Below are 24,767 nucleotides of genomic sequence, written 5' to 3'. Positions count from 1 at the left end.
CAAGTGTACAGGACATGGGAAGTTTGCCATGGAACCTTTGTTGCCTTTTTACCTTTAAACTAACCAGAACTTCAGTTAGCAGGTACCAAACACCAAATACTACCAGCTCTAAAACACTTGGTCATGTGACTTCGATTTCAGGGTTTCCAAAAGCCTATCCGCTGTCTACTGGGTGTCTGAGGTCTGCCCTCACAGACCTGTTTCCTCCAGCTGGGGCTAGGTGGGAGGCAGCACCCAGCTCCAGGTTACATTGCCTTTAGAGGCCTCCAGAACGAGACATCCTGTGTCTCCACCCATGTTTAACATTTCACAGAGGGCCCCTGACTGCCCTGTGCCACATGGACTGGTACAGCGGAGGTCCGAAGCCTTCGGTTAAGAGAGGTGAGGCCCAGCCAGAAGGAGGAATGGAAATAAGACACTACGATCCTTCCAAATAATGCCAGTTTGAGAAGGATGAACAGAGCGGGCCTATGGCAGAGTTGGGGATTTGAAAAATAGGGAAGCAGTATCCCCATCAGACCCACATGTAAAGGCGTGGTTCCAAACAAGGTACTGTTGGGAGATCATGATACCATCATCAGAGTAGGCTCAGGGTTCAAAGTTAGGTGAGGGAGGACACTTGCGATCTCTGTGTGTGCTGCTCAGCTACCTTAATAAGGCAAGCAGTCCTCTGCTGTGCTCCGCTCATGAAGTACTGTGCCACCAAAGCACCAGGGCCACAGACGGTGGACTCGACACAGCAGTACATAAGAGGAAAGGGATGGCCGTGTAAGTAGGAGCACTGCCCTTGGCCTTCCAGGGCCCCAGCTCTGGGCCTGTGCCACAGTGGAGCTGGGGGCGGGGAGAGCGCCCTCAAACCAGGGAGTTGACACCAAAGAGGCCCCTCAGCTTACAAGGCTTCTTGGTATTTGTGGCTTTGCTTTAAAACAAAAAATAGTATGGACTAAATAAACCAAAAACACTAGGAAGCTATCCCAGTATGCATTTATCTTGTCATAAAAAGTACACGAAAACTTCTCCAGCTAAACAGATTAAATAAGAAAGAAGCCTCTTAAATGACTGCTGCTGAGAAAATGTTTTAGTAATTTTTAACTTGTAATTAACAGAATGATTCACCTGTGAACCGGTGCCGGTGGTTCACACTTAAAATCTTAACTGCTCAGAACCTGATATCTGAGGGTCTTGGTTCAAAGCCAGCCCGGGCACAAAAGTCCCCATGAGACGCTTCTCTCCAATTAGCCACCAAAAAACCGTAAGTAGCTTGAAGTGTAGAGCACTATCATTGAGTGAAAAAAGCTCATGGACAGTACCCAGGCCCTGAGTTCAAGCCCCACAACTGACAAAAAAAAAAAAAAAATCACCTATGAATGACACAGGTTTGCCTATTTAAAACAAAATTTAAAAACCAGCTTTACATGATACAAAAAACTACTGTCACAGCATTTAAAGACCCCAAACTATGCCTACAGCTATATTAAACTGTATTTTGAAAGTGGTATGCAAAAATACCTTTAAAAAGACTATACCCCGTGTTTTTTGAAGTACTGTCAGGCAGTACTATGCACCATGCTCTATCAGACTGTGGTGTGTTCACCCCTTTCTTGCATTGTATAACCACTAAAAATAAATTATAAGATATTTGGCAGTCTTCAAACATTTTATGGAAATGGAAAATAAGACACCTCTTGCGTTCGCGTGTTGAGGGTCATTTCAGTCCCAAGTGTTCGTCCAATCACGAGGCTAGAGGACAGCTTGTCTGCAGGGCTGGCTGGCTAGCGGTACCCCGCAGCGTGTGTCAGTGTGCACTGGTATCTGGAGCCTCGGTTCTTGCCATCGATGAGCAGGAGCGGCATCTTCCGGAAGTAATCGATGATGTGTGACACAGAGAGGAAGTCCTGCAGGAGCGAGAATCGGGAGGCGTAAGTCGGCACCAGCCCTGAGCAAAGGCCTCTCTAGGCCTGCTTTTCCCATCGGTTGACACCCCCTATCCAGGCTACAAACACCGGGGTGGGGGGCAAATAACGTCCAGTCTGGCAAATGTCTTCAGTGATCGGTGCTACAGAAATTCCCAACAAATCACAGAGAGAAGACACTTCAACTTCAGATAAAGGATAACAGTGCTGATGCCCTCGCCTCAGGCTTCTGTTTGTTTCCGTCTGGGGTTCCATTTTGTGTCCCTTCTTCACTGCAGCCGGGAGTAGAGTTGAGAGGAGCAAGAATCAGGGCGTCAGCCATTGCTCACCCTGCCAGGAAGTGCTATACAGCATGCCAGTTGTTTCCCAAGAGCCCTCCTGGGTCTCCTTGGCCACCTCCATCTACCAAGCACGTACCAAGACGTGTGTTAAACCAGAGCCTGCTGCTCGGGCTGCAGTGAGAACCGTGCGCGTGCTCTGCTCACCAGCCCTCTGCGGAGGTATTTGGACTGTGGATACGTGTGACTTGTTCCTTATCCTGGAGGCGACCCCCCCCTCCAAACAGCACAGTGGGGACAGGGCCGAGTTGTCACTCTCCCCGGGGAAAGGCAGTGCTGAGGGGTTTTCCACATGAATGCTGACTACCATCCCATAACTTGATTAGGATGAGAATATAAGCCTAAGCCAGACAAGAATTTCTTCCACAACTTGGCTGTCTTTGCTGAGCCAAACCTCCGGGTTTCATAGGAAATGACCCGAGTATTTTAGTGATCACCACAGCCAAGAGTTCTAGTTCTCCAGCTTCCTCAGATGGTGTTTTAAATATGCCTTATAAGTGCACTGGGGCTATAGCAAGGAGTTCAGAAATAGGAGAGACTTGTGTTTGGCAACATCTAACTGGACGCTTTTAATGCTATTTTTTTTCAGTACTAGTGTTTTAAATCATAGCCTGGCACTTGCTTAGCTTGCTTCTCTGCACTCGACCATTTGAGCCAGGCCTCTGACCTTGCTTTTAGCTAGCTCTTTGGGACGGCGTATTGCAGGCATTTTGTTGGGGCTGGCTCTGAACGGTGACGCTCCAGATCTCAGCCTCCTGAGTAGCTAGGCTTCTAGGTGTAAGAGCAGGAATGAGGAAACACTGGCGATACTAGACTCCATTCTAAACCCTGCATGGCGGCTTCCTGGACTAGACAGTGGCCCCAAGTCCTACCTAGGAAGCCCCTCCTCAAATCAAAGTCACAGGGTCACACCTGGGCCTTGAGGTCACCATGATTCGACATGACCTTCCCTGACTGTGCCACACCAGGAGGGCCAGGGAAGACTCCGTGCCGGCACCGGCATCATACGGCGTGGGGTGGGCCTCTGCAGCACTCGAGGCCCACAGTGGGCCCAGCCTGGACTTCCTGCCTCGCACTGCCAAGTCGAGCACATTAGCTTTGCTGTTGAACTGCGTTCTGCTCCCTTGTTTCCTGTGTCCTAGGCTTAGGCCTTGTGTCCTCCTGGGACCCCCGCCACCCACCAGTCATGCTTACGTACGTCACGTGGGATTGTTTGGAATATGAGACCTAGATTAAAAGAGGGAAGAGGCTGTGCTTAGGAAGATAAACCAGGGGGGAGGGAGGAAGGGCGGGAGGATCTTGTGGTAGAACCAGTCACTGTCCCTCTTTTGGTTTTACTTCCCCGCAGCAAACCAACACAGGGTTTCACCAGTGGGGCTTGACTCTGAAGTTGTATGCACACTGCATGAACCTCCAGAGGCTGTGGAGTGGGCCGTGGGCCGTGTGGGTGCGTGGGAGACAGGGGAGGGAAGTCAGGGCATGTGAGCTGGGAGCCCTCACCTCTTTCCCTCGGAGGCCAGTTCCCAGCAAGTACGCCCGACTGTCCTCCTGGTAGCGGATCTGGATATTGTACACCTTGTCTTTGTAAAGCACCATGAGCACGTAGGGGTTGGTGACTGTTTTTCTAGAGCTGTCTCTAACCAGAAAAGTGCCGTCCTAAAAGAACAAACGTGTGTCATGGAGGAAGCGGTGGAGAAAGTCAACACTCAGGCCCACAGCCCTGGGAACCTGCACACCCTGCCACTGGGTCAGCCAACGCCGGCCCCAAGAGTGACAGCCCCGGGACCTCTGCACGCATCGTTATCAAGAAAGGCGGCAGTGATCTGATCAAAGGCAGTTCCCAGTCGGCCTCCTCCAAGGCTCTTGATAAAAATAAAGCATCCTTTTTTCCGCATTAATAAAACAGTAATCAGTGGTTGAGTGGGTAAAGGGCCGGGAGGAGTAATGACTTCCGTGGTGAAGGAACACCTTCTCACTCTGGTGAGTTGATTCTCCAGCCCTTCCTCTCCACCCCCACTTCAGAAGACGCCCATCTACCTACAAATGCACCCCGTTTGCCCCTCCAACGCTCTGGTGTCTGCACTCAGCACGTCATGCAGATGACACATCAGCAAACCTAACAGCAGACAAGTCCTGCCCCCTCTCCTGACACAAAACTGGTGCCACGACCCGTCCTGGGCTTTTCATTTCCCTTCAGTAGGTCACTGTGGCGTGAGAATGCACCGTACCGGTTAGATCAGCCCTCCGAGTGTACTGACCGATGATGGCCTGCCTTTATTCCTCTCATGCCACATTAAGGGGCCAGTCAGACACCCCCTCCATCGCCAAGGACATGCAGAACATCAAAAGCAAGCTGCCACACATACCTGGTTTATCTTCCTAAGCGCAGCCTCTGCCTCTGGCCGGGTGATATAAGAAACGTACCACTCTTCCTCTAAGGAATTCTGCAAGTGGAAAGTTCTAGAATGAAGAACTTCAGCCCTTCCCGGGTTAAGAGAAATGAGAGCCCCCGAGAGGTCGTTTCCACCAGTGTTCACCGCAGCCCCATGAGGCTTGACACATGTGTGCTCTTAAACTTGAATAAAGAGTCACTGGAATGAAGCAGGTGGCTCACACCTGTAACCCTAACTACTCAGGAGGCCGAGACCTGAGTCTGAGGATCACGGTGTGAAGCCAGCGGGGGCAGGAAAGTCCATGAAATTAACCACCAGAAAACCAGAAGCAGTGCTATGGTTCAGCGTGGTAGAGCGCTAGCCCTGGGCACAAAAGGACTCAGGGACAGTGCCTAGGTCCTGAGTTCAACTCCACGACCACCAAAAAAAAATCATCAGGGCAAACAGGAGTGTCTGTAAGCACCGCAGAGTCTGCTGACCCAGGTGGCCGGGAACAAGGCCGGGAGACCCCGGGGACGGGAACTTCCTTAGCCTGTGTACCCCATCCACGCGCAAAACGTTCAGTCAGCTCATTGAGCAATTCAGAGACTCGGCTAAGGTCAGAGACTAGGAAGCAGATGAAAAACGGGATTCTTTTCTCATTGCTTTCCTCAGAGCACGCACTTGCCCCTGGGAGTCTGGGAGAGCATGCAAGGAAAAGAACTTCTTTTCTTTAGTCTGGCTCCTCTGTTGTTGGTCTGTCTGCGGGGCTGGGACCTGACCCAAGCCTCACTCCCGCCAGGCCAGACCCCACCCTGAGCTCAGCCACCGCCTCGCTCTTTCCAAACCAAGGGACGGTAAAAGCCGTGTGGCTCCTCACCTCTGCTCCAGGGGACAGCGGCTGCGGCTTGCTGGGGACCGGCAAGGAGAAGTTTCTCCCTTCCACTCGGGGAGGGGGTCTGTTGCTAAGCCCTTAAGGAACACATGGCAGAAAGTCATGCACTGCTTTCATTAGTGCACCGCATTAATTAGTGTACTGCGAGTTCGAGTTTACTTTTCTCATAACACGCCTCCCCACCCTCCTATGCCCTTCTAGCTGTTTCCATAATTAACATTTCAGGAAAACAGGGCTTTGAAAATCATTTCCCCTGTTCCCAAACCCAAAGGCGCTCAGGAGCTATTGTGCAATCATGTCCACGAAGCTTGCAGAACAGAGCCTCACGTGTATGATGTCCTAGCTGGGCCTGCTGTGTACTGTAAGTATCCCAGGTGTGCTTGTATGCACTGGAAGCTGAGGACATCCACCTGAGAGCACGTGACAGTTGCTTTAATGTCCTGTCACTGAGAACATTCTAGATGGTCTTTCACAGACATCCTGCTGCATTCTCCGCTGCGAGGCGGTGCGTGGTGGTGATCGTTACGTTTTCCTCGTCTTCATGAAAAGACACGGAAGCTGGACGGACCGGCAGTTCCAAACCGTGCCGGCCCCCCGCTGTGTCTGCTGAGTTTCCCATGCGCTCCTCGCTCCTCTAACAAAGGCCGGGGAGGGGAGGGCCGTGCGGGGAGCGCGTGCACCCCACTTTCTTTAAGGCCCTCTTTACCCCGTTTCCTTCTCTCGGGGAAGGTTCGATTGTGCTGACGTCAGGTGGCGTGTGGGTTTCTGTGTGAGAACCGCTGTATACCACGGAAGGATTCCCTTAGCTAGAATGTTCCGTTCATTCCTCAGTCTCCATTCACTCCCTCGCTCTCTCATTTGAGTCTCAAGGAACGTACTCGGTGTGCTTTACTTTCCACCCTCCGGTGATGTGGCCTCTGGGTGTTCATCTGCTCTGCACAGAAGGACCAAGAACACCACAGCCATAGGGCCGTAGAAGGTCCTAGAACACCACAGCCACAGAGGCCACACCCATCACCGGCCGGCCGTGCAGAAGCAGCGGCTAGCGCAAGTCCCGGAGGACCGGGTACCCACCTTGGGAGAGGTATGACGGCAGGGAGGCGCTGTGCGGGAAGCTGCTGCTGTGGGCGGGAGGGCGGGATGTTAGGTAGGGCTGGGGCCGGAACCCCCAGTGCTGGCAGACTGCATCCAGGAGGGAGGGACCCCGCCACCATCTCCTGTCTGCTGTTTCCTCCCGGGGCCTCAACCTATCGGTTATGCTTGAAAAATGTCACCCAGTTTGGGCGGATGGGTGGGTGCTCTGGGCTAGCGGGGGGAGGGGGAACAGGGAGCAACTTCGCTCTGTGTTCCCTCCCTTCTTCTCATTCTCTCCCCTCTTCTCTTCCTCTTCCCTCCCTCCTTCCCACCTTCTGTGGTACAGAACCGAGGGCCTCACACAAGCTAGGCGTGCGTGCACTCCCCCCGTGAGCCTGCCCCGCGGGCTCATTTCTGTTGTGTCCTGAAGTTAGGATCTTGCCAGGTTTGCGCAGGGCTGGCCTCATCTGAGATGTGGTCCTCCTGCAGCTGCCTGCCCCTCCTGGCCTCTCTCTCTTTCCCCTTGTGCACCCTGCCCTGTGGTACGCAGACAGTCGGGGCCTGGGTGTCACTGTGCAGCAGCACGCCCAGTCCTGTTCGACAAAGAGAAATCACCCCCCAGAGGACTTCTGCCAGTTTCCAAACTCAGAACCCTCAAACCGCAGCCGATGTGTAAAAGTAACTTTAACCGAGTTCACATGGCTTCCGGAGACAGCCACACACCTTTCGTTGAAGGGTCCGGGGCTGTGGGACGCAGGGAGGGGGGGCTTGGGACTTGGCTTGGCGGACCTTGAGTGGAAAGTGCTGGAACTCAGTGGGAGTGGCGCCGGCTGAGGCAGAGGTCTCTTATGCACTGGGAGGGGAGAAGACAAAGATTGGGAAGATCGTCAGAATCCAGGCAACCGGGGAGCCTTCAGGACTGCTGGCAGGCTGTTTGCTCTATGAAAGGCAAATCCCCAAGCTGGCTCATTCACCCCACACTGTCAGCTCTATTCCGCTTCACCTCAGAGGCCATGCATACTGCAAAACAGCTCCATCAAACCATGCATGGCATTTAAATGTTGCCACCCAAAATCCGCACTGTTCTAATGACTAACAATTCTCTTTGTTAAACCAACCACAGAATCCCACTTTATTTCACTATGCAGTGACAGAATAGACGCAGGTGTGCGTCTGTGAGTATAATGGCTCTAACTGGTCCTGTAACTTCCCAGCTAAAGGACTCCATTTACATGCCTGACTAGAAAACAAGAGGATGAGACAGAAGTTGTAAGAAAGATTGTGTAAACCTACCGTCATCTTCATCCTGGTAAGAGGAAGAAGAGAGAGAGAGAGAGAGAGAACGAGAGAGAGAGAGAGAGAGAGAGAGAGAGAGAGAGAGAGAGAGAGAGAGAGAGAGAGAGAAGATGTTAGCTTGTTGTCCAAACACAGTTCCTGGAAGGATCAACACATTTCTCAATCACAGAAGCAAGGCTGGCTCTTTGTTTCCCAGCTATGGTGCACCACAATAAGTATATCACAAGCATCTCAGCGCTTGATGAGTGGTTTATGATTTTCTAATAGAAACAATAACCTGAGGATGCTCCCATCTGAGATCCTCAAAGTTATCATAATATTTACAGTGTGTATAATCTTCGCCCATAGATTCACACACGGTATTTCACTCTGTTCCCTGGAAGCCCTTAGCAATGTAGTGCCCTCGCTTTACAGGTGGAGGCCTGCTGGTGGGAAGGGCTCCTGCCCTGCCAACGTTTGCAGACAGGGCTGCAGCCCTCCTGGGAAGCCCGGCCTTCCGTCCGGCTCTCCGGCCAGATCCACTCCTCTTAAAAGCAGCAAGCTCTCATTTATTTATAGTGCACGTGGCCTATAGCCACGTGGATTTCCTTTCACGGCCACCCTACTGACTGTTTCTTTATCCTCTCAGGTAAGAAGTGAGGCTCAGAAGCACATTGGCCTTTGGTCAGGAGACCAAAAGGGCCAACCGGGGGTTGTCTGTGCAGCCGTCCGGGCAGGGGCGCAGCAACGCCTTCCTCTACGTGTTCTGACTCCCGCTATGTGAGCTGATTCTCGAGCCTGGCAACCGTAAGTGCTGCTTAAGGCAGGTTTTGCATCCCTGGTCCTCGGGCCTCCGTCGGGCCCCCCAGCCCCACAGCCGTGGAGTCCGGCCGACACATCGCGTCGTGTGGGAGAATTCAGGCCTGGATTCAGACTCAGATTGCTTTTTAGTACCTGGGACACTTAGAGTATCTTACCTTTCTGAGCCTCAGTTTCCCTCCCATTGAAAGGGAAAAGATGATTCTTTATGCGAAGCACAGGAGGGCAAGAGAGGCTCAAGCCCTGCCCCTCCTGGAGCCCGTGTGGTTTCTGGGATGCGGAATGTTCCATCCCAAATCCAATAATGCTATGCCCCTTCCTTGGGTGCAGAGTGGATGCAGAGGCCTGGCCCACTTGGGTGAGGCCTGGCCCCAGGGTACTCTCCACCCCCTACCCTCCCACCCCTGCCCCCCCTCCCACCCCCATCCCCCGCAACCTCTCCCTTCACCTTGCTAATTACTCCTTTGGAGTAATGGCTCTTCCACCTGGGGGCTCTCTGAGGAACAGGAGTTAGCTAGAACAGCGTGGTGGGGTCCGGGGAGCACTGAGACCCCCAACACAAGGCACCCGGATTCAAGGACCCACCGTGGACTAGGGGCATGGCTCCAGTCCCGCCAGCCCTTGCCCAGCAAGCACCAGGCCCTGGGTTCAATCCCCAGTATGGCGTCTTGCTCCAGGAGATGGACCCTCAGGAAGACCACGACAGACACGGTCCTCATCTCCACAGACCCCGGCCCCAGCTTCCCCCGGGCCAGGCGTTTCCAACATGACATTTCCTACTTACATTCTCTCTTCTCTCCGGTACCCATCCGTGCCTGGAATGAATTGCAGCAGAGAAAAAGAAGCAAGCGTCAGGAGCTGGCCTGAGAATGTATTGTCACCAAACTGCACCCAGAGAAGTCAAGTCCAGAGAGAAGGCTGTGAGTCCCCAGGAAGGCTGAGAATGGAGGAACGGTGGTGGGAAGGGGGCAGGGCCACCCGTGTGCTCTGCCGTCTCTGTACGCGAGCTCCACAAACCCTCGCCTGTGGCCACTGTCCCCTTTAGTCGCTGTTAATTTTAATGGAGGAGATGTTTCTGCACGCAAGTGGAGCTTTGCGGCAATACTCGCTGTGGGTGTTTTGGACCAGTCTGGTGGCCCCATCTTTGTGGGAGAGAAGGCAGGGGGAGAAGGTCACTCCCGGGAGAGGCCTGAGGCCGTGGTCCCTGACACCGGAGCCGCCTGCGGGCCGGCGGCAGCGGGGCGCTGAGGGCCTCCGCGCTGCCCCGGCGGCTCCCTGCGATTGGAGGGGAGGAGGAAAGTTGGCCGAGCCCCTTCTAGCTTCGTCCAGCACGGACGGTGTGGGCTGAGCACCGCTGGGTGGTTTTGCACTGGGATGCCCTTGCGCTCCTCCGTGGCTGGGGCGCTCTCCGCTCCCTCGCTCTGGTCTTCCTCTGAGCCCCATCCCAGCCAAGCAGGGTCACCGTCCCTGGCAGTCTCCCTCCCGGCTGGCGAGTCTGCCCGGCGCCCAGGACGGTGGTCCTGCCTGCTTTACTTTCTGGCAAAGTTACAGACACGGGAGCCGATCGCAGCGGCCTGCAGTTATGGACAGTGGGTGTGTGGTTCGTTAAGTGCGCCCTGGCGCTGACCTCAAATCTTCCTCCCCTGCCCTGTCTGCTCTCTGCACTGAGTGCACACGCAGTGCACCTTGGGACTTTGCTCTGGCAATGCAGGAAAAGTCCAACAACTTCTTCCAGAAGTCCCGAAATCCAACCTTCTACCCTCTCCTCTTCCTTCCCTTCTTCCCCTCTCATTCCCTCCTTCTTCCCTCTCTCCTTCCTCCCCTTCTCCTCTCCTTTCGTCCCCTCCCTTCTTCTCCTCTCCTTCCCTTCCAGATGAAGATGAACCCCCTCCCCCCACCCCTGCTAGGCTCCCACTCTCCTCCGAGACCCTGGCACTTCCCAGTTAATCTGCGATGCCGGGACATTCCGTAAGCACAGCCACAGAGACCCTCTGCCCATGCGGGGCCAGGCCGGGGTGGGGCCGGCATGCCCAGCCATGGAGTGGCAAGCTAAGAACAAGAGACAGGTACTTGGGCACTGGCGGCTTCTTCCCGGCCAGGGGCACGGCTCGCTCCGGCACCTTCTGAATCTTGGGCAGATGCTCCCCGGGCACCCTGAGGGTGGAGACAAGATGTGTGAGCATGAACTGAGCCATGGAGAAGAGTTCTAGAGAAAGTGCCGCTGCCTCCTGTTACACACACACACACACACACACACACACACACACACACACACACACACACACACACACACACACACACACACACACACACACACCACCTACCTTCCTCCTGCCAGGGCCGCGGGCTGCAAGACAGCAAAGTGAGGGACTGGTGAGGGAAGGACAAGACGCAAGACAAACACCCCAGACCACCCCCACCTAGGCCCGCAAGCCGCTCACCTTGTCAGCAAATGCTGGCTTCTTCCCTGTGAGGACAGACAGCGGGGTCTGAGCGTAGGCCTCGAGGACCCCGAGCCCGGCCCTCCGGAGTGGCTCGGCCAGGTCCCCTCCAGAGCTCAAAGGCATTCAGAGGACCAACGCCCCTGGGAATGTCCGTCTCTAACTGGCCATAACTGCAGCCCCTCTCCATACCAGAAGCAAGCCTTGTGCTACAGGGCGGGGGAGACTCCGTTTCTGAGCGACCTTTGAACTTGGGGCTAACGGTGGTGGGCTGTGCACTGGGCTTGAGGGGCGCTGGTGTGTCTCCCCTGTGCGTGTGCTCTACTTTTCTCCAAGCGCAGGTGACGCAGGCTCTGTGCCATCCAGGTGCAGCCGAGAACTCTGCGTGGCTAAGCTGTCTGAGCTGATTTGGCTTTCACCGCATTGGGGAGCACTGGGGCGCTTGCAGATATGGGATCCAGTTCCTGCTCCTCCGCTCCCTGACCCCGACACTCAGAAACTTCCTGCCAACTGGACGGATCGCTGCCCTCTCTGCCTGCGTTCCCTCCACATGCCAGGGGCTCGTGTTAAAATAAGCATCACCAGCAGAGTTCATTCCTAGATGAGCTGGTCACCGGTGGCTCACGCCTGTCATCCTAGCTACTCAGGAAGCTGAGATCTGAGGATCTCAGTTCAAAGCCAATCTGGACAGAAAAGTCCCCCTGAGACTCTTATCTCTGACGAACCATCCCAAAACCAGAAGGGACACTGGCTCAAAGTGGTAGAGCTGTAGCCTTGAGCAAAAGAGCTCACGGACAGCACCCAGGCCCTGAGTTCAAGCCCCTCTTCCCACTCCAAAAAAGGAGTTTATTCTTCCAAAATGCCTCAGGCCAGGATGCCATTCAAGGGTTGAACAGAGATGTCACCTTTCCGTCATAAAGGTGGCCCAGGATTACTCTGCACCAAGTTGTACCTGGCATGAAGGCCTCCCTGTCCGGCAGGGCCAGCGAGCGGTCCAGGGGTGGCTTCGTGCTCCTGTCTATGGAAGGGGCTGGCACTGGAGGGAAGAGGGCGGGGTCACTTCAAAGAAGAGAGCAGCCGGCTGGGGACAGGCAGGCTGCCGCTGGGCAGGGAAGGAGCAACCCCGAGCTTACGTTTGGTCGGCTTGTGGTTTTGCCCCCGGGTAGGTTCTTCGTGGTTGGCCTGGGGCATGGGGAGGGGCTGGAGAAAGGCAGAACCAAATGATCTTGAGCACGGCTGGGCCTCCACAGGCCCCGGCGGCGTTAGCTGAGCCGGGCGCTGGCATCCCACCGGCACCTCCGCTCCCCAGGGGCAGCGGCACAGCCTCTCCTCCCGCTCTGTCTGCAGGGCTGCGCTGAGCACCGGGCCGCCCTGCTGAGCCCCCCAGGACTCCGGTCACATGAAGAGAACACCATGGCCCGCGCGGCCCTGCCCGAGCCGGGCTGCCCACCCTCCGGCCCTCGACGGCCACCTCGGGGCCTCGTGCCCTTCTTGGAACACCTCCTGCTCTCTGGGGCGTGGCTGTCCTTGGGTCTTCCTCTGTCTCTGCTCTCTCCACGACTGTCCCCATTCTATTCCAGCCCAACCCCACCTCCCGCCATGGCCCTGGTCCTCTGTCCCCACCCCGCCCCCCACCCCGCTCCCCGAGACAGGCATGACTGGTCAACTCACGGCTGTGTCCATTTACTTAGTATCACCCCACCCCATCCCTCAATCCAAAAGCACCGCTCCTCTGGCCCCTTGACAGTGCTTGGCACACGGGGGCCACTCCGTGGACATCAGCCGAGGGACGGGTGGACTCTGCCCGTGTGTCAGCAGGCGGCTCCACCCCACCCCCGCCTCTCCCTCACTCCTCCCCTCTGCCTGCCCAGGGCTGCGGCAGCCAGCCGTTGGCGCTGGCCAGCAGGTGGTGCCATGCTCTCTGCCAGAGGGCGGTAGCTCCAAGGTGTCAGCTTTCGTTTGGTTCTCCGAGAGTTTGCTCTGCGGTTTTCATCTATCTCAAGTAGGAGAAGATGGTACCACGAGGAACACCGGAGAGGGGGTTGTTTTCACTCTGCATTGGTATTGTTGACGGTGCAAAGAAAATACCAAGAAGTGGCGCGATGCACACCAAGTACTGGTGACTGGGCCTGGTGCCCGATCCCAGCCTTTTGCCAGATTGGAATTGGGGAGCGCTACTCCACGCTCCCTTCCTACAGGGGAGGAAGTGGCCGGGGCGGGCGGGAGGCACCTACCATGTGACCCCGGCTGGCGGGAGGCGGAGGGGGGGCGGCTGTCGACCTCTGGGGCAGTGCGGGGGGCTGCTGGGGGGCCTTCCCGGCGGGGGGGCGGTCTGCAGAAACACAAACACATCACTGGGAGAGGGCGCCAGCGTCGGCACCGGCCGGCCAACGTCACGGGTCTCGGAAGACAGGTGCTGTGCCCAACTCTGTGGTGCCTGGGGACCCCCAGCTCCCCCCGCCCCCCCACCCACGCTGGAACGCGCCCGGCCATCGTGAGCCCAGCGGGGACACTGGGCCTGCCCTTCCTTCACACCGAGTTTGCTCACTCTGTGTGCACAGCACACAGGGCCTCTCGAGTGTCCGGGAGGGCATTATCAGAGAGCAGGCCAGGGGTTCAGCCATGGCAGGGAGGGCTCTCACACAGGGCTGGAAGGAGGGAGCCCGTGTGTGCTTCTATACACACGCACATACATACACACACGCGCGCACGTGCACACACACACACACACATGCGCACGCACACACGTGCACACACACACAGCACGAGTGCACACACGCACACGCACGCACACACACACACGCACACACGTGCACACACAGCACGAGTGCACACACGCACATGCACGCACACGCGCGTATATACACGCACACTCATGCACACGTGTGCACACACATGCACACACACATTCACATGCACATGCACACACGCACACACATGCACGAGTGCGCACACAGCACGAGTGCACACACATACACATGCACGAGTGCGCACACACATGCGTGTGTGCACACGCACGCGCACACAGCACAAGTGCACACACACGCACACACATGCATGCACACGCGCACACACGCATGCACACACATTCACATGTGCATGCACACACACATGCACAAGTACGCACACAGCACGAGTACACACACGCATGTGCATGCACACCCGCACATGCATGCACACACACGTGCACACACACGTACACACATGTGCACGTGTGCACGTATACATGCACGCACACGCGTACACACATGCATGCACACACGCGTACACACATGCACACCCCTGCATGCGCACGCACGTGGACACACACACACACACACACACAACCATCCAGGCCAGCACACCACCAAGTCAGTGCTCCTGCCCGCCTGGTCCACCTCCCCGCTTCGCTCATCTCTTCCTTAAAGCAGGAGCTGGCTGTGACCAGATGGCGTGCAGGACTGCTCTGGACTTGGGGACGTCCAGTACCTGGGGTGCTCAGAACTGACCCTGGGCCGCTGAGGCGGGGACCGGCCTCTGGCAGGGAGAGGCCAGGACAAGACCAGGAGGAGGAAGAGCCCGTGGCCAGCAGCTCCCGCCAGCCCCACGGCGGTCATGGTCCTCCAGGGGGCTGATGTGGCACCCACCATGGAGGGGGTGGGGGGCCAGCGGAGGGGGGAGGCTGGTGGGGAGGGCAGAGGGAGGCATGGGGGAGGGAGGCGGGGAGGGAGGGAGAAGGCGGGGAGGATGGGGGGAGGATGGGGGGAGGATGGGGGAGAGGGAGGGGTGAGGGAGGGAGAAGGCAGGGAGGATGGGGGAGGGAGGAAGGATGGGGGGTGGGGGCCGGGGAGGGGCCCGGGCGAGGCTGGGGGGGAGGATGGGGGGTGGGGGCCGGGGAGGGGCCCGGGCGAGGCTGGGATGGAGGATGGGGGGTGGGGGCCTGTGCGGGCCCGGGCGAGGCTGGGGGGGAGGATGGGGGGAGTGGGGCCTGTGCAGGCCTGGGCGAGGCTGGGATGGAGGATGGGGGGAGTGTGGGCCTGTGCGGGCCCGGTCGAGGCTGGGGGGGAGGATGGGGGGTGGGGGCTGGTGCGGGCCTGGGCGAGGCTGGGATGGAGGATGGGGGTGTGGGCCTGTGTGGGCCTGGGCAAGGCTGGGGGGAGGATGGGGGGTGGGGGCCTGTGCAGGCCCGGGTGAGGCTGGGATGGAGGATGGGGGGTGGGGGCCTGTGCGGGCCTGGGTGAGGCTGGGGGGGAGGATGGGGGGTGGGGGCCTGTGCGGGCCTGGGTGAGGCTGGGGGGGAGGATGGGGGGTGGGGGCCTGTGCAGGCCCGGGCGAGGCTGGGGGAGAGGATGGGGGGTGGGGGCCGGGGAGGGGCCCAGGCGAGGCTGGGGGGGAAGATGGGGGGTGGGGGCCTGTGCAGGCCCGGGCGAGGCTGGGGGGGAGGCTGGGGGGTGGAGGCCTGTGCGGGCCTGGGCAAGGCTGGGATGGAGGAGGGGAAGTGGGGGCTGGTGCGGGGCCGGGCCGGCCGGGCACCGCCAGGCGCTCACCGATGTACATGGAGCCCGAGCTGGCCAGGGGCGGGGCGGGCAGGATGGCGCCCTGCAGGGCCTGCTCGTCGTGGGAGGGCGGGGGCTCGTAGTCCGCGTCGTCCGCAGGCGCCTCCTCCCCCTCGGTCGGGGATTCGTAGTCGCCCTGGTCCCCGTCCTCCTCGTCGCCCTCGTCGGGGCTCTCGTAGTCATCTTCCTGCCAGCAAGACCAGGGCTGGAGGGGCGGCCCGCAACCCCACGTGACCCCATGGCCGCGAGCCTATGTGACTGCCATGGCCGTGTGCCCGCGTGACCCCATGGACATGAACCTGCGTGAGCCCCATGGATGTGGCCCTGTGTAACCCCATGGACGTGAACCTGTGTAACCCCCCATGGACGTGGCCTCGTGTAACCCCATGGACGTGAGCCTGTGTAACCCTCCATGGACGTGAGCCTGTGTAACCCCATGGACGTGAGCCTGTGTAACCCCCCATGGACGTGGCCCCACGTAACCCCATGGACGTGAACCTGTGTAACCCCATGGACATGGCCTTGTGTAACCCCATGGACGTGAGCCTGTGTAACCCTTCATGGACGTGACCCCGTGTAACCCTCCATGGACGGGGCCCCATGTAACCCCCCATGGACATGGCCTCGTGTAACCCCATGGACGTGGCCTCGTGTAACCCCATGGACGTGAGCCTGTGTAACCCTTCATGGACATGGCCCCATGTAACCCCATGGACGTGAGCCTGTGTAACCCTTCATGGACGTGACCCCGTGTAACCCTCCATGGACGTGAGCCTGTGTAACCCTTCATGGACATGGCCTCGTGTAACCCCATGGACGTGAGCCTGTGTAACCCCCATGTACGGGGCCCCATGTAACCCCCATGGACGTGGCCCCTGTGCCCGTGGCCCCCTCCACCCAGGTGCGCTCAGTCCTGAGTTAACACGGTCTGAGGCTCTGGCACCAGGGTGATGCTATTCATGGCCACCGCTGCTATAGTAATAAAGATCTCCTCTCTGTAACAACGGTGGTGCTGAGGAAAGCGGGGGAAGCTGGCCAGGGGACCCGGAGCACTGGGAATGACGCGTGTGTGCTTGCGAGGGAGCTCGAGGCCTGGGTCCGCGCCAGCCCAAGAGCACAGAGCCAGAGGGGTGCGTCTGGGAGGAGCCCAGCCATACTCACGAAAGACGACCAGCCGCCATCCTCCTCCTCCTGGCTCTCTGTGGGAGGGGAAACACGGGTGTCAGCACCCACCTTCAAGGGCCGGGTGGTGTCCCTCGAAGGAAGCCCACCCCACACCGGCAGGACAGCGTGAGCGGACGGCACAAGAGTTGTTTCTGGGGCCGGGGTGGATCCGTGGCTTTCTGCGGAGACTCGGCCAGGTCTCCAGGACGGACGTGGGTCTCGGGGCCTGGACCAGCGTGTGTGCAGGCGAGTTGTAGGAAGTGAGGCCATCCTGGCGGAGCCCCTGGCCACGCTCACACCTGTTCCCATGCGGTGCCACTGCCATACCAGGCCACGTGTGGTATGAGAGCTCTCTGCACCACGCACCGGGTCTCAGGACCTGAACCACCGCACAGTCTCGGGGCTTCGTCACCGCAGCGGAACCCAGACCACTGACCATCCGTATGCCGCTGCCGACCTAGAACTCCTGACCCAGGATCCATCCCACCGAGGGCAGAGGCCTCCTTAATCTTCCCTCCTACAGGTGCTTAAGACACGCAGGGGACTGGACTCCGGCTTCCCCTCAGCAGAACTGGACAGGGCGCGGCGGGCACACCCAGTGCCAGGCAGCATTGAACAGTGGAAAGCCGCCCGGGGTCCCCGAGGCACAGGCCAGCCCAGTCACGGCTGGCTGTCCTTCCAAGTTCTCCACAGCCCCCCGGTCCTCCCCAGGTATGCGTCTCTTCTGCTCTCACTGGAGAGAGCAGGCAAGCGAGTGGGGTCATCCGCATGACGCCCAGGGAGACTCGGGAAGAAGACAGAAGACCTGAGGAACCCAGTGCCTTCTAAAGCAATCACCTCTCAGCCCGACACCTTACCTCTCTCTTCAGGAAACCGCTGGACCTGGGGTCTGCCAAGGCAAAGAGCATTGTGTAAGTGGTACTGAGTTAATGGTACCTAGTGGATTGTATTGTCAGTGGTGCTGAGCTGATGGTACTGTGTTGATGGTACTGAGTTGATAATACTGAGTTAGTAGCACTGTGTTGATGGTACTGTGCTAATAGTATGAGTTAATGAAACTGAGTTGGTGGTTGATGGTACTGAGTTACTAATGGTACTGTGTTGATAGTACTAAGTTAATAGTATACTAAGTTAATGGTGCTGAGTTAGTGGTACTGTGTCAATGGCAGGTTGGTTTAAGATCACACTCTTCCTCAGCCCCGCTCTGGCAGAGGACTCCCCAGCAGAAGGTATGGCTTGCGCCCTTGTTGCCTGGCAACCAGAGCACAGTGGCCCCCTAATACTGGAAGCCACACTGGTGACTCATGGGAGCACGTGGCCGCCGGCCATTGGTTCTAGGGGACGTTCATTCTCCTGGTGTCCGACCCTGGGGCAGGGTCGGACCTGGGCCACCCTGGGCCACCCACTTCCCGAATCCTTGGTAAGCCCCTCGGGACGGGGGGCCCCCGGGGCCCGTGGCCGCGGCCCACTCACCTACGTGTGAAAAGGCTCCTCCTCTCCTCATTCTTGTTGATGTCTTGACTTAACTTACTGAGGATCCTACAAGATCAAGGCCGGGTGAAGAGGCTCAACCACCTCCTCCTGGCCCCTCCTCCTTCCTGCGGGGTCGAGGAGTCCCTGACCGTGTGAGCCCCGGCGGGCGCTCCCGGGTCAGCTACCCCCCACTGCCCCCAGCCTCTGCCGCCCGCCCGGTCACAGGCAAGCACAGAGCCCCTCAGCGATGGCCCTGCCCACGTGGCTCTCCCACCTCCGGAGGCCCAAGGACCCAGACGCCAGGCTGTGCGGCCCTCTGCCTGGTCATTCCTGGGGCTGAGCACCGCTGCTGGACACTGGACTTCCAGACTCTCCTCTGAACCCGGAGGACTGGGCTGTCCTCTCTGTTTCCTGTGTGCTCTTGTCTGCTCCCTGCTCACCCCTGTTTGCTTATCTGCTCCCCACTGGTGCCTGTTTCCCCCCACCCCACCCCAAGGGGGTGCTGGCCTCACCCCCATGTGGGACCCAGGGCTGGGCTCTGAGGGTCCAGACACCTCTTTGGGTCCCACACGGGCGCTGCCAGGGCCGGGAATGAGCACCAGTATCTACCAGCCAGCTGCAAGCCACTGGGGCTCAAACTGGGTGAGGAAGGAAATGCCAAACCACAGGCTGAGAAGGGAGGTTGGCGGCCCCCGCAGGGCTGGGCCCTGCGTGCCTCGGTCTCAGGACCGCTGCTGGGGGGCGGCTGGGCGGTGCTGGTGGCAGCCGAGACTCTCAGCAAACCCCCAGAGGGGCCGGGACAAGCAGCGCACAGTACTGGGCGCACAGTACTCCCCACGTCCTCATATAAAGTGCTGCTGTATTGCTACTTGGTATTGCTCTCTAGCTCACAAGTGAAGAACTGAGTGACAGGAAGTCTGACCTCCGGCTCCGCCATTTTTCACACTTGGCTTTCCTATCACCTCTTCGCACCTAAAGACACAGCGTTTTCCTTTCATGCAATGGAAGCCAGCTGTGTGTCAGAGCTAGCGAGCCCGCTCGGGGGTGATCTGTCAACGTGTCCTGGGTCACTTTGCTCGGCTGCTGGGAGCTGGGCGCACTGTACTTTGCTGGTTATTTGGTATTTCGGGCTCCTGTTACTCCTGGGCAGGCTCACTGAGCCTGAAGACGTCCTTAGGGGGAGGAAGACCCCCCACCCAGTGGAGGACAAAGCCCTGGACCAGACCTCACCGAGCCATTGACGGGGGGGGGGTCCCCGCCAGGGCACCTTCCACAGCAGCACCCGGATGTCTGCAGGAATCTTACTTCCCTTTCCTCCCCCTGTACCCTGACTGTGTCCTTAACCTTCCTCCTACTTTCCTGTGTCATGTGGACCGTAATGTACCACTGACTCGGTTTACTGCCGGACTTCCCCTCTTCCCATGGGGTCAGAGGGAGAACTTACGGCATCCTGAGCTTGGGGAACTTCTGAATGTCATTTTCTGTCAGGTTCTAAAATGAAAACACAACAGGTGGCAGGCAGGTTACAACCTACAGGAGAGCGTCTAGCCAGGACAGGAGAGGGGCTGGGGCAGGACAGGAGAGGGGCTGGGCAGGACAGGAGAGGGGCTGGGCAGGACAGGAGAGGGGCTGGGCAGGACAGGAGAGGGGCTGGGCAGGACAGGAGAGGGCATCTAGCCAGGACAGGAGAGGGGCTGGGGCAGGAGAGGGGCTGGGGCAGGAGAGGGGCTGGGGCAGGAGAGGGGCTGGGGCAGGAGAGAGGCTGGGGCAGAGAGGGGCTGGGGCAGGAGAGGGGCTGGGGCAGGAGAGAGGCTGGGGCAGGAGAGAGGCTGGGGCAGAGAGGGGCTGGGGCAGAGAGAGGCTGGGGCAGGAGAAGGTAGTGGTGACTGAGCACCGAAGGGGCCAGGGCTTGGGCTCCGTGTTCTGAGTTCTGGATGTTGACAAATGATCTCACTTCGAAGGGTGGACAGCTATGTGAGGACCAGGTCTGCAACCATGCAGAATCCTCTCGTGAACTGAATCTGACCATGTGTGGGGCCTTCTCCTACTGGACTCCGAGATCCAGGGCACCCAGGCCTTCCAGGGAGAAGCTGCAGGGTCTGGGCCTTTCAGCGGGGACCGGCTGGCCACCTTGAGGTGCCCACTGGATTCATCTGACCCAGCTCTTAACAGCCGTTGCTAACCCTGCCCTCTTCCTACCACTGAGGAAGGGACGGGGAGTCAGGCAGAGTCCTGAGAGAAGGGACCATGGCCAAGCCTCCAAACTTTCCTACTCCCTCCCTGTTCTTCCCTCCCACCTCCCCCCTCCTTCATCCATCTGTCTGTCTGACTGTCTGTCTGTCTCTCTCTCTCGGGCACCCTGGCTGACCCGGAATCAGCCTCCAGATCTCAGTCTTAGTCTTAGGAGTAGCTAAGATTACAGGCGTAAGTCATGGCATCTGGCTGTGTGTGTGTGTGTGTGTGTGTGTGTGTGTGTGTGTTGCACATGCAACTGTAATCACGTTCCTCCGCACACTCGGACCTTAGAGTGTGCGTGGTACCTGGGGAGGGTCTGAGGAGGCTCCTTCATCAGAGGATGACAGCCCGAGGGCTCTGGCGGACCCGTCGAACCCAGGGCCACGCAGGGATGCTGAAAACAAGCACCCAGCGGGGGAACCCCAGCAATGAGGGAGGCCGCCTGGGCCGGCAGCCCCTGGGAAAACAGCCAGGCATCCTTTTCCCAGGCATCCTTGGTGTCCAAGTGGCCGGCCGTCTGGAACTCACCAAAAACCGCGCGCCGTCGATGTGGTACTTCTTCACCGCCTTCTCGCAGTCCTTGTAGTTGAGCTGTGGAGAGGAGGAGAGTGCTGTCAGCGAGGCCGGCCCCCGCCACAGTCTGCCTGTCTCACACGCAGCCGTGGGGGCTAGCCGGCCCTGCCCAGCTAACAGGATGCCCAGCATGGGGAAGCGGCTCGTTCCCACGCTCCAGAGAGACGTCTTCGGGGCCTGCTCCTCCAGAAAGGACCACGGAGACGCTCCTAAGGCTCAGAAGCCATCAGTCATCATCTGTCTGACACCCTGACTTTTTGCTCCAAACTCCCCTAAAACAATAACCTCAACACTTCACTCACGTTCAGTGTCCTCTTATTTAATCCCTCCACATCGGACGTTAAGGTTCGTTGGAAAGCTGCTGTTCCAACGGCCACGATAGAAACGGCTAATTGTGTGGCTGGAGGCGTGGCTCAGCAGAATGACGCCAACCTCAGAAGTGTGAGGCCCTGGGTTCAAACCCCAGCGCTGCCAAATGTAAATGAAGAAGCGCATGGCCCCGGCAGCTAGGGCCGCTCCCGACTTCCCGTTTGCTGCTGGAGGTTGTGGCCGCGGAGCAGCGGAGTAGGACTTGAGCGACTCTGTCCGGACTGTTCCTTTGGGAACAACGGAATTACTTACTGATCAAAGGAAGGGACCCTGTGCAAGGTCTTCGCTGTTTTCCAAAACCAACCAGGAATCATCAGGAATGATTCACTTGGTCTTGAATGCACTTTGTCCTCAATCGTTCCTATTTGAAATTCCACTAAGTTCGGGTGCCAAAGGTTAAAGATTTGTTCCTTGGAAATTCCGGGCTCCTCCCACAGATGTGGTCCTCAGAGTTTGAGCCAGCTTTCTCGGGGCAGGCAAATCAAACTCTTCTCACCAAACATGCAGAAGTGTAAACAGGACTGCTGTGGCCTTGTGCGCTTAGAAAGTCAGAGGTCAGAGTTGAAAGCTGGGGGTCAGCTCTGAGGTGTGGGCTCAGCTCTGTAGCAAGCGCCTTTAGTTCCTGCCCACTGTCCTCATCAGCCGGCCGATCCCAGTGGTTTGGAGTCCTGGCTCCGATAGAACCCTCAGACTGTGTTGTGGGTGGGATCTAGGTGCTCAGCTGGGGTCCAGTGAGATCTGGGCCTCTAGGTCTTGAATCCGCAGCACTGGGGTCTGAACGCAGGGCTTCAAGCATGCGAGGCACACTCTACCAATGAGGCACACCCCCAGTCCTCTTTGCTTCCGTTATATTTCAGATCAGATCTTGCTCTTGCCCTGACAGGCACTGGACTGTGATCCTACCTGGGTTTCTTGAGCGACTGACCGCCACACCTGGCTGGAAGCTGCCCTGTCATCCAACACCCTAGGCGACCCTCTTGGAGACCTGGGGGAGACACGTCTGGTCTAGAGCCGTGGCCTGGCTTTGGATGGGGTGTCTGGGGCTCAGAGAGGGTAGGCCCTGCCCTGAGGAGACACGGTGAGTGGGGAACGTAGTGTGGCTTTGAACAGGTGAGTGGGAGCCAGGGACTCTACTGCCCGGTGCAGAGATGCTCGGACGCTGCAGGTGCTGGAGGCGTTGAAGACGCGGCACACGGCCTCCCTCTTCCGGGCCTGTAGGCCAGACGCCGGCGAGACACGCAGACGCGCCCAGCCTCGGTGCGCCCTGCGGCTCCCGCCCGCCCGGGCCGCTTCCCCGCTTCCCCGAGCCTGAAGCCTCACCCCTGACTTCCCATCACAGCCACCCCGCGGGGGTCCTGGCGCTCATCCGCTGAGGAGGAAGCCGAGGGGCAGAGAAGTCAGGACTCTACGGGAGGGAAGGTCGCCAAGCTGCACAAGGAGAGGCGCCTCTCAGCCAGAGCCCGGCGGGAGGTCTCCGGGGGCTGCCGCCCCTGCTGACCGGCTGTCTGTGTAACTCACCTGGGCGCCAGGAGCTGTGCTCAAGGGTGTGGGGCCCCTGTTCTCCGTTGGGAGCAGTGATGGGGTGTCCAGGCCTCCCCTCGGCCTCCCCAATCCCACCCTCAGTCCTTTTATGTCCTGTCCAGAGGGTGGACCAGTGTGGGGCCCCTGTTCTCCATTGGGAGCAGTGATGGGGTGTCCAGGCCTCCCCTCGGCCTCCCCGATCCCACCCTCAGTCCTTTTATGTCCTGTCCAGAGGGTGGACCACGGCGCTCTGGGCCCAGCTCAGTGTGGCCTGATGCCTGAGCTCAGCCTCCATCCCCATCCCCTGAGGCCCAGCTCTCGGGGCTGCTTCCCAGGCCCCCCCCAAGGCCCCAGTGAAACACTGGTAAGGAAGGACCCCTTTCAGAGTGCCTAAATGCCATTTGAGCCGATGCCCACCCCACCCCAATGCCACAGGAGCTGATGCCCACCCCACCCCAATGCCACAGGAGCCCATGTCCACCCAGCCCAAGGCCACAGGAGCCGATGCCCACCCCACCCCAATGCCACAGGAGCTGATGCCCACCCCACCCCAATGCCACAGGAGCTGATGCCCACTCCACCCCAATGCCACAGGAGCTGATGCCCACCTCACCCCAATGCCACAGGAGCTGATGCCCACCCCACCCCAATGCCACAGGAGCTGATGCCCACCTCACCCCAATGCCACAGGAGCCCATGTCCACCCAGCCCAAGGCCACAGGAGCCGATGCCCACCCCACCCCAAGGCCACAGGAGCCGATGCCCACCCAGCCCAAGGCCACAGGAGCCGATGCCCACCCCACCCCAAGGCCACAGGAGCCGATGCCCACCCCACCCCAAGGCCACAGGAGCCGATGCCCACCCCACCCCAAGGCCACAGGAGCTGATGCCCACCCCACCCCAATGCCACAGGAGCCCATGTCCACCCAGCCCAAGGCCACAGGAGCCGATGTCCACCCAGCCCTGCCCCCATGCCCCGTCTGCCATCCCCAGACTCCATCTTCCTGTCCAGTCTGCCAGCATGGGCTGCCATCGGTGCTTCTAACCTCCTCCACATTTCAGAGCACGCACCCTGGAGCCAGACCGGCTTCGAATCCTGCCTCGGCTGCCCGTGGTCGCTGGGGACCTGGGCCACGTCATCCTGCTGGGCCGGCACTGCAGGACAGCACTGAACTCTCAGGACGGTGGGGCGTTTTCATTTAGGATTAGAGCCCGGCACACCTCCCATGCCCTGTCCGGATCCCACCCTCGCACCCACGCCAGTCTGCACCCCTGCCCAGCACTCACGGAAGAGCGGGACTCACCTTCCTGAAATAGTCAGCCAGGCTGTCGGGGTCCCAGGCCAGGACCTCGGAGCGGAAGGGCACGTTCCTCAGGGCCATGGTGGCCGTCCTGGGAGGCTCGGTGGCCAGCAGAGGCCCCCCCGTGCTCCTGAGCCCGTGCCCTGCCCCCCGCGCCCCGGGAGCGCCCTCTTCTCTGCGGTAGCCAGAGCCCGGGAGGCAGCAGCTTCCCCCAGGCACAAATATGGTCTCTTCTCAGAAAACGACGTAGCTAGTTTCCTTTACCACTTCCTCTGCTGGCTTCTAAATAAGCCCAGGAGGAAGCGCAGTTCTGGGGGCTTGAAATACGCAGAAAGATGGGGTTGGCGGCTCCCCCACGGTCCCAGAGCGGCAGCCAGTTCTTCACAAGGTCAGCTCAAGGACGTTTCCACGAAGATTCCCGGCGCCCGGTCTCCACTCGCTGTCCCGTGCGCCAGGGCTTTGTAGCTAA

The 24,767-nt window shown here is 58.8% G+C and overlaps 1 protein-coding gene across 2 annotated transcripts; it reads right to left on the bottom strand.

The window, feature by feature from the left end:
- Positions 1–1,638: 1,638 nt before the first annotated feature.
- LOC138815306 (lymphocyte cytosolic protein 2-like) lies at positions 1,639–24,767 on the bottom strand. 2 transcript variants are annotated; one of them, XM_070004645.1, is made up of 21 exons: positions 24,302–24,767; positions 21,063–21,125; positions 19,744–19,790; positions 18,300–18,365; positions 17,684–17,715; positions 16,824–16,861; positions 15,654–15,849; positions 13,362–13,459; positions 12,261–12,327; positions 12,080–12,163; positions 11,128–11,153; positions 11,011–11,033; positions 10,757–10,840; positions 9,471–9,501; positions 7,886–7,898; positions 7,316–7,445; positions 6,593–6,636; positions 5,504–5,595; positions 4,618–4,695; positions 3,752–3,907; positions 1,639–1,895 (listed from the first exon to the last, which is right to left on the bottom strand). In XM_070004645.1, the coding sequence occupies exons 1-21, from the start codon at positions 24,377–24,379 to the stop codon at positions 1,773–1,775; spliced, it is 1,569 nt and encodes a 522-aa protein (XP_069860746.1). In that variant the 5' UTR covers positions 24,380–24,767; the 3' UTR covers positions 1,639–1,772. The 2 variants fall into 2 exon arrangements, with proteins under 2 accessions (XP_069860746.1, XP_069860745.1); XM_070004644.1 differs by having other exon boundaries at positions 6,593–6,639; positions 24,302–24,736.

Source organism: Dipodomys merriami, unplaced genomic scaffold (genome assembly GCF_024711535.1).
Source record: "Dipodomys merriami isolate MVZ:Mamm:240054 unplaced genomic scaffold, mDipMer1.0.p SCAF_636, whole genome shotgun sequence".
Classification (NCBI taxonomy): domain Eukaryota; kingdom Metazoa; phylum Chordata; class Mammalia; order Rodentia; family Heteromyidae; genus Dipodomys; species Dipodomys merriami.
The sequence above is the reverse complement of the archived record's forward strand: the minus strand, read 5'-3'. Positions and strand labels throughout refer to the sequence as shown.

What these genes read in the sequence shown, in the direction of transcription:
- LOC138815306 (XM_070004644.1), bottom strand. Translation starts at nt 24,379, where the DNA reads ATGGCCCTGAGGAACGTGCCCTTCCGCTCCGAGGTCCTGGCCTGGGAC. An exon ending in TGGCTGACTATTTCAGGAAG is followed by an intron (nt 21,126 to 24,301) that starts GTGAGTCCCGCT and finishes TCCTCTCCACAG; the next exon opens with CTCAACTACAAGGACTGCGA. An exon ending in GCGGTTTCCTGAAGAGAGAG is followed by an intron (nt 16,862 to 17,683) that starts GTAAGGTGTCGG and finishes CCCCTCCCACAG; the next exon opens with AGAGCCAGGAGGAGGAGGAT.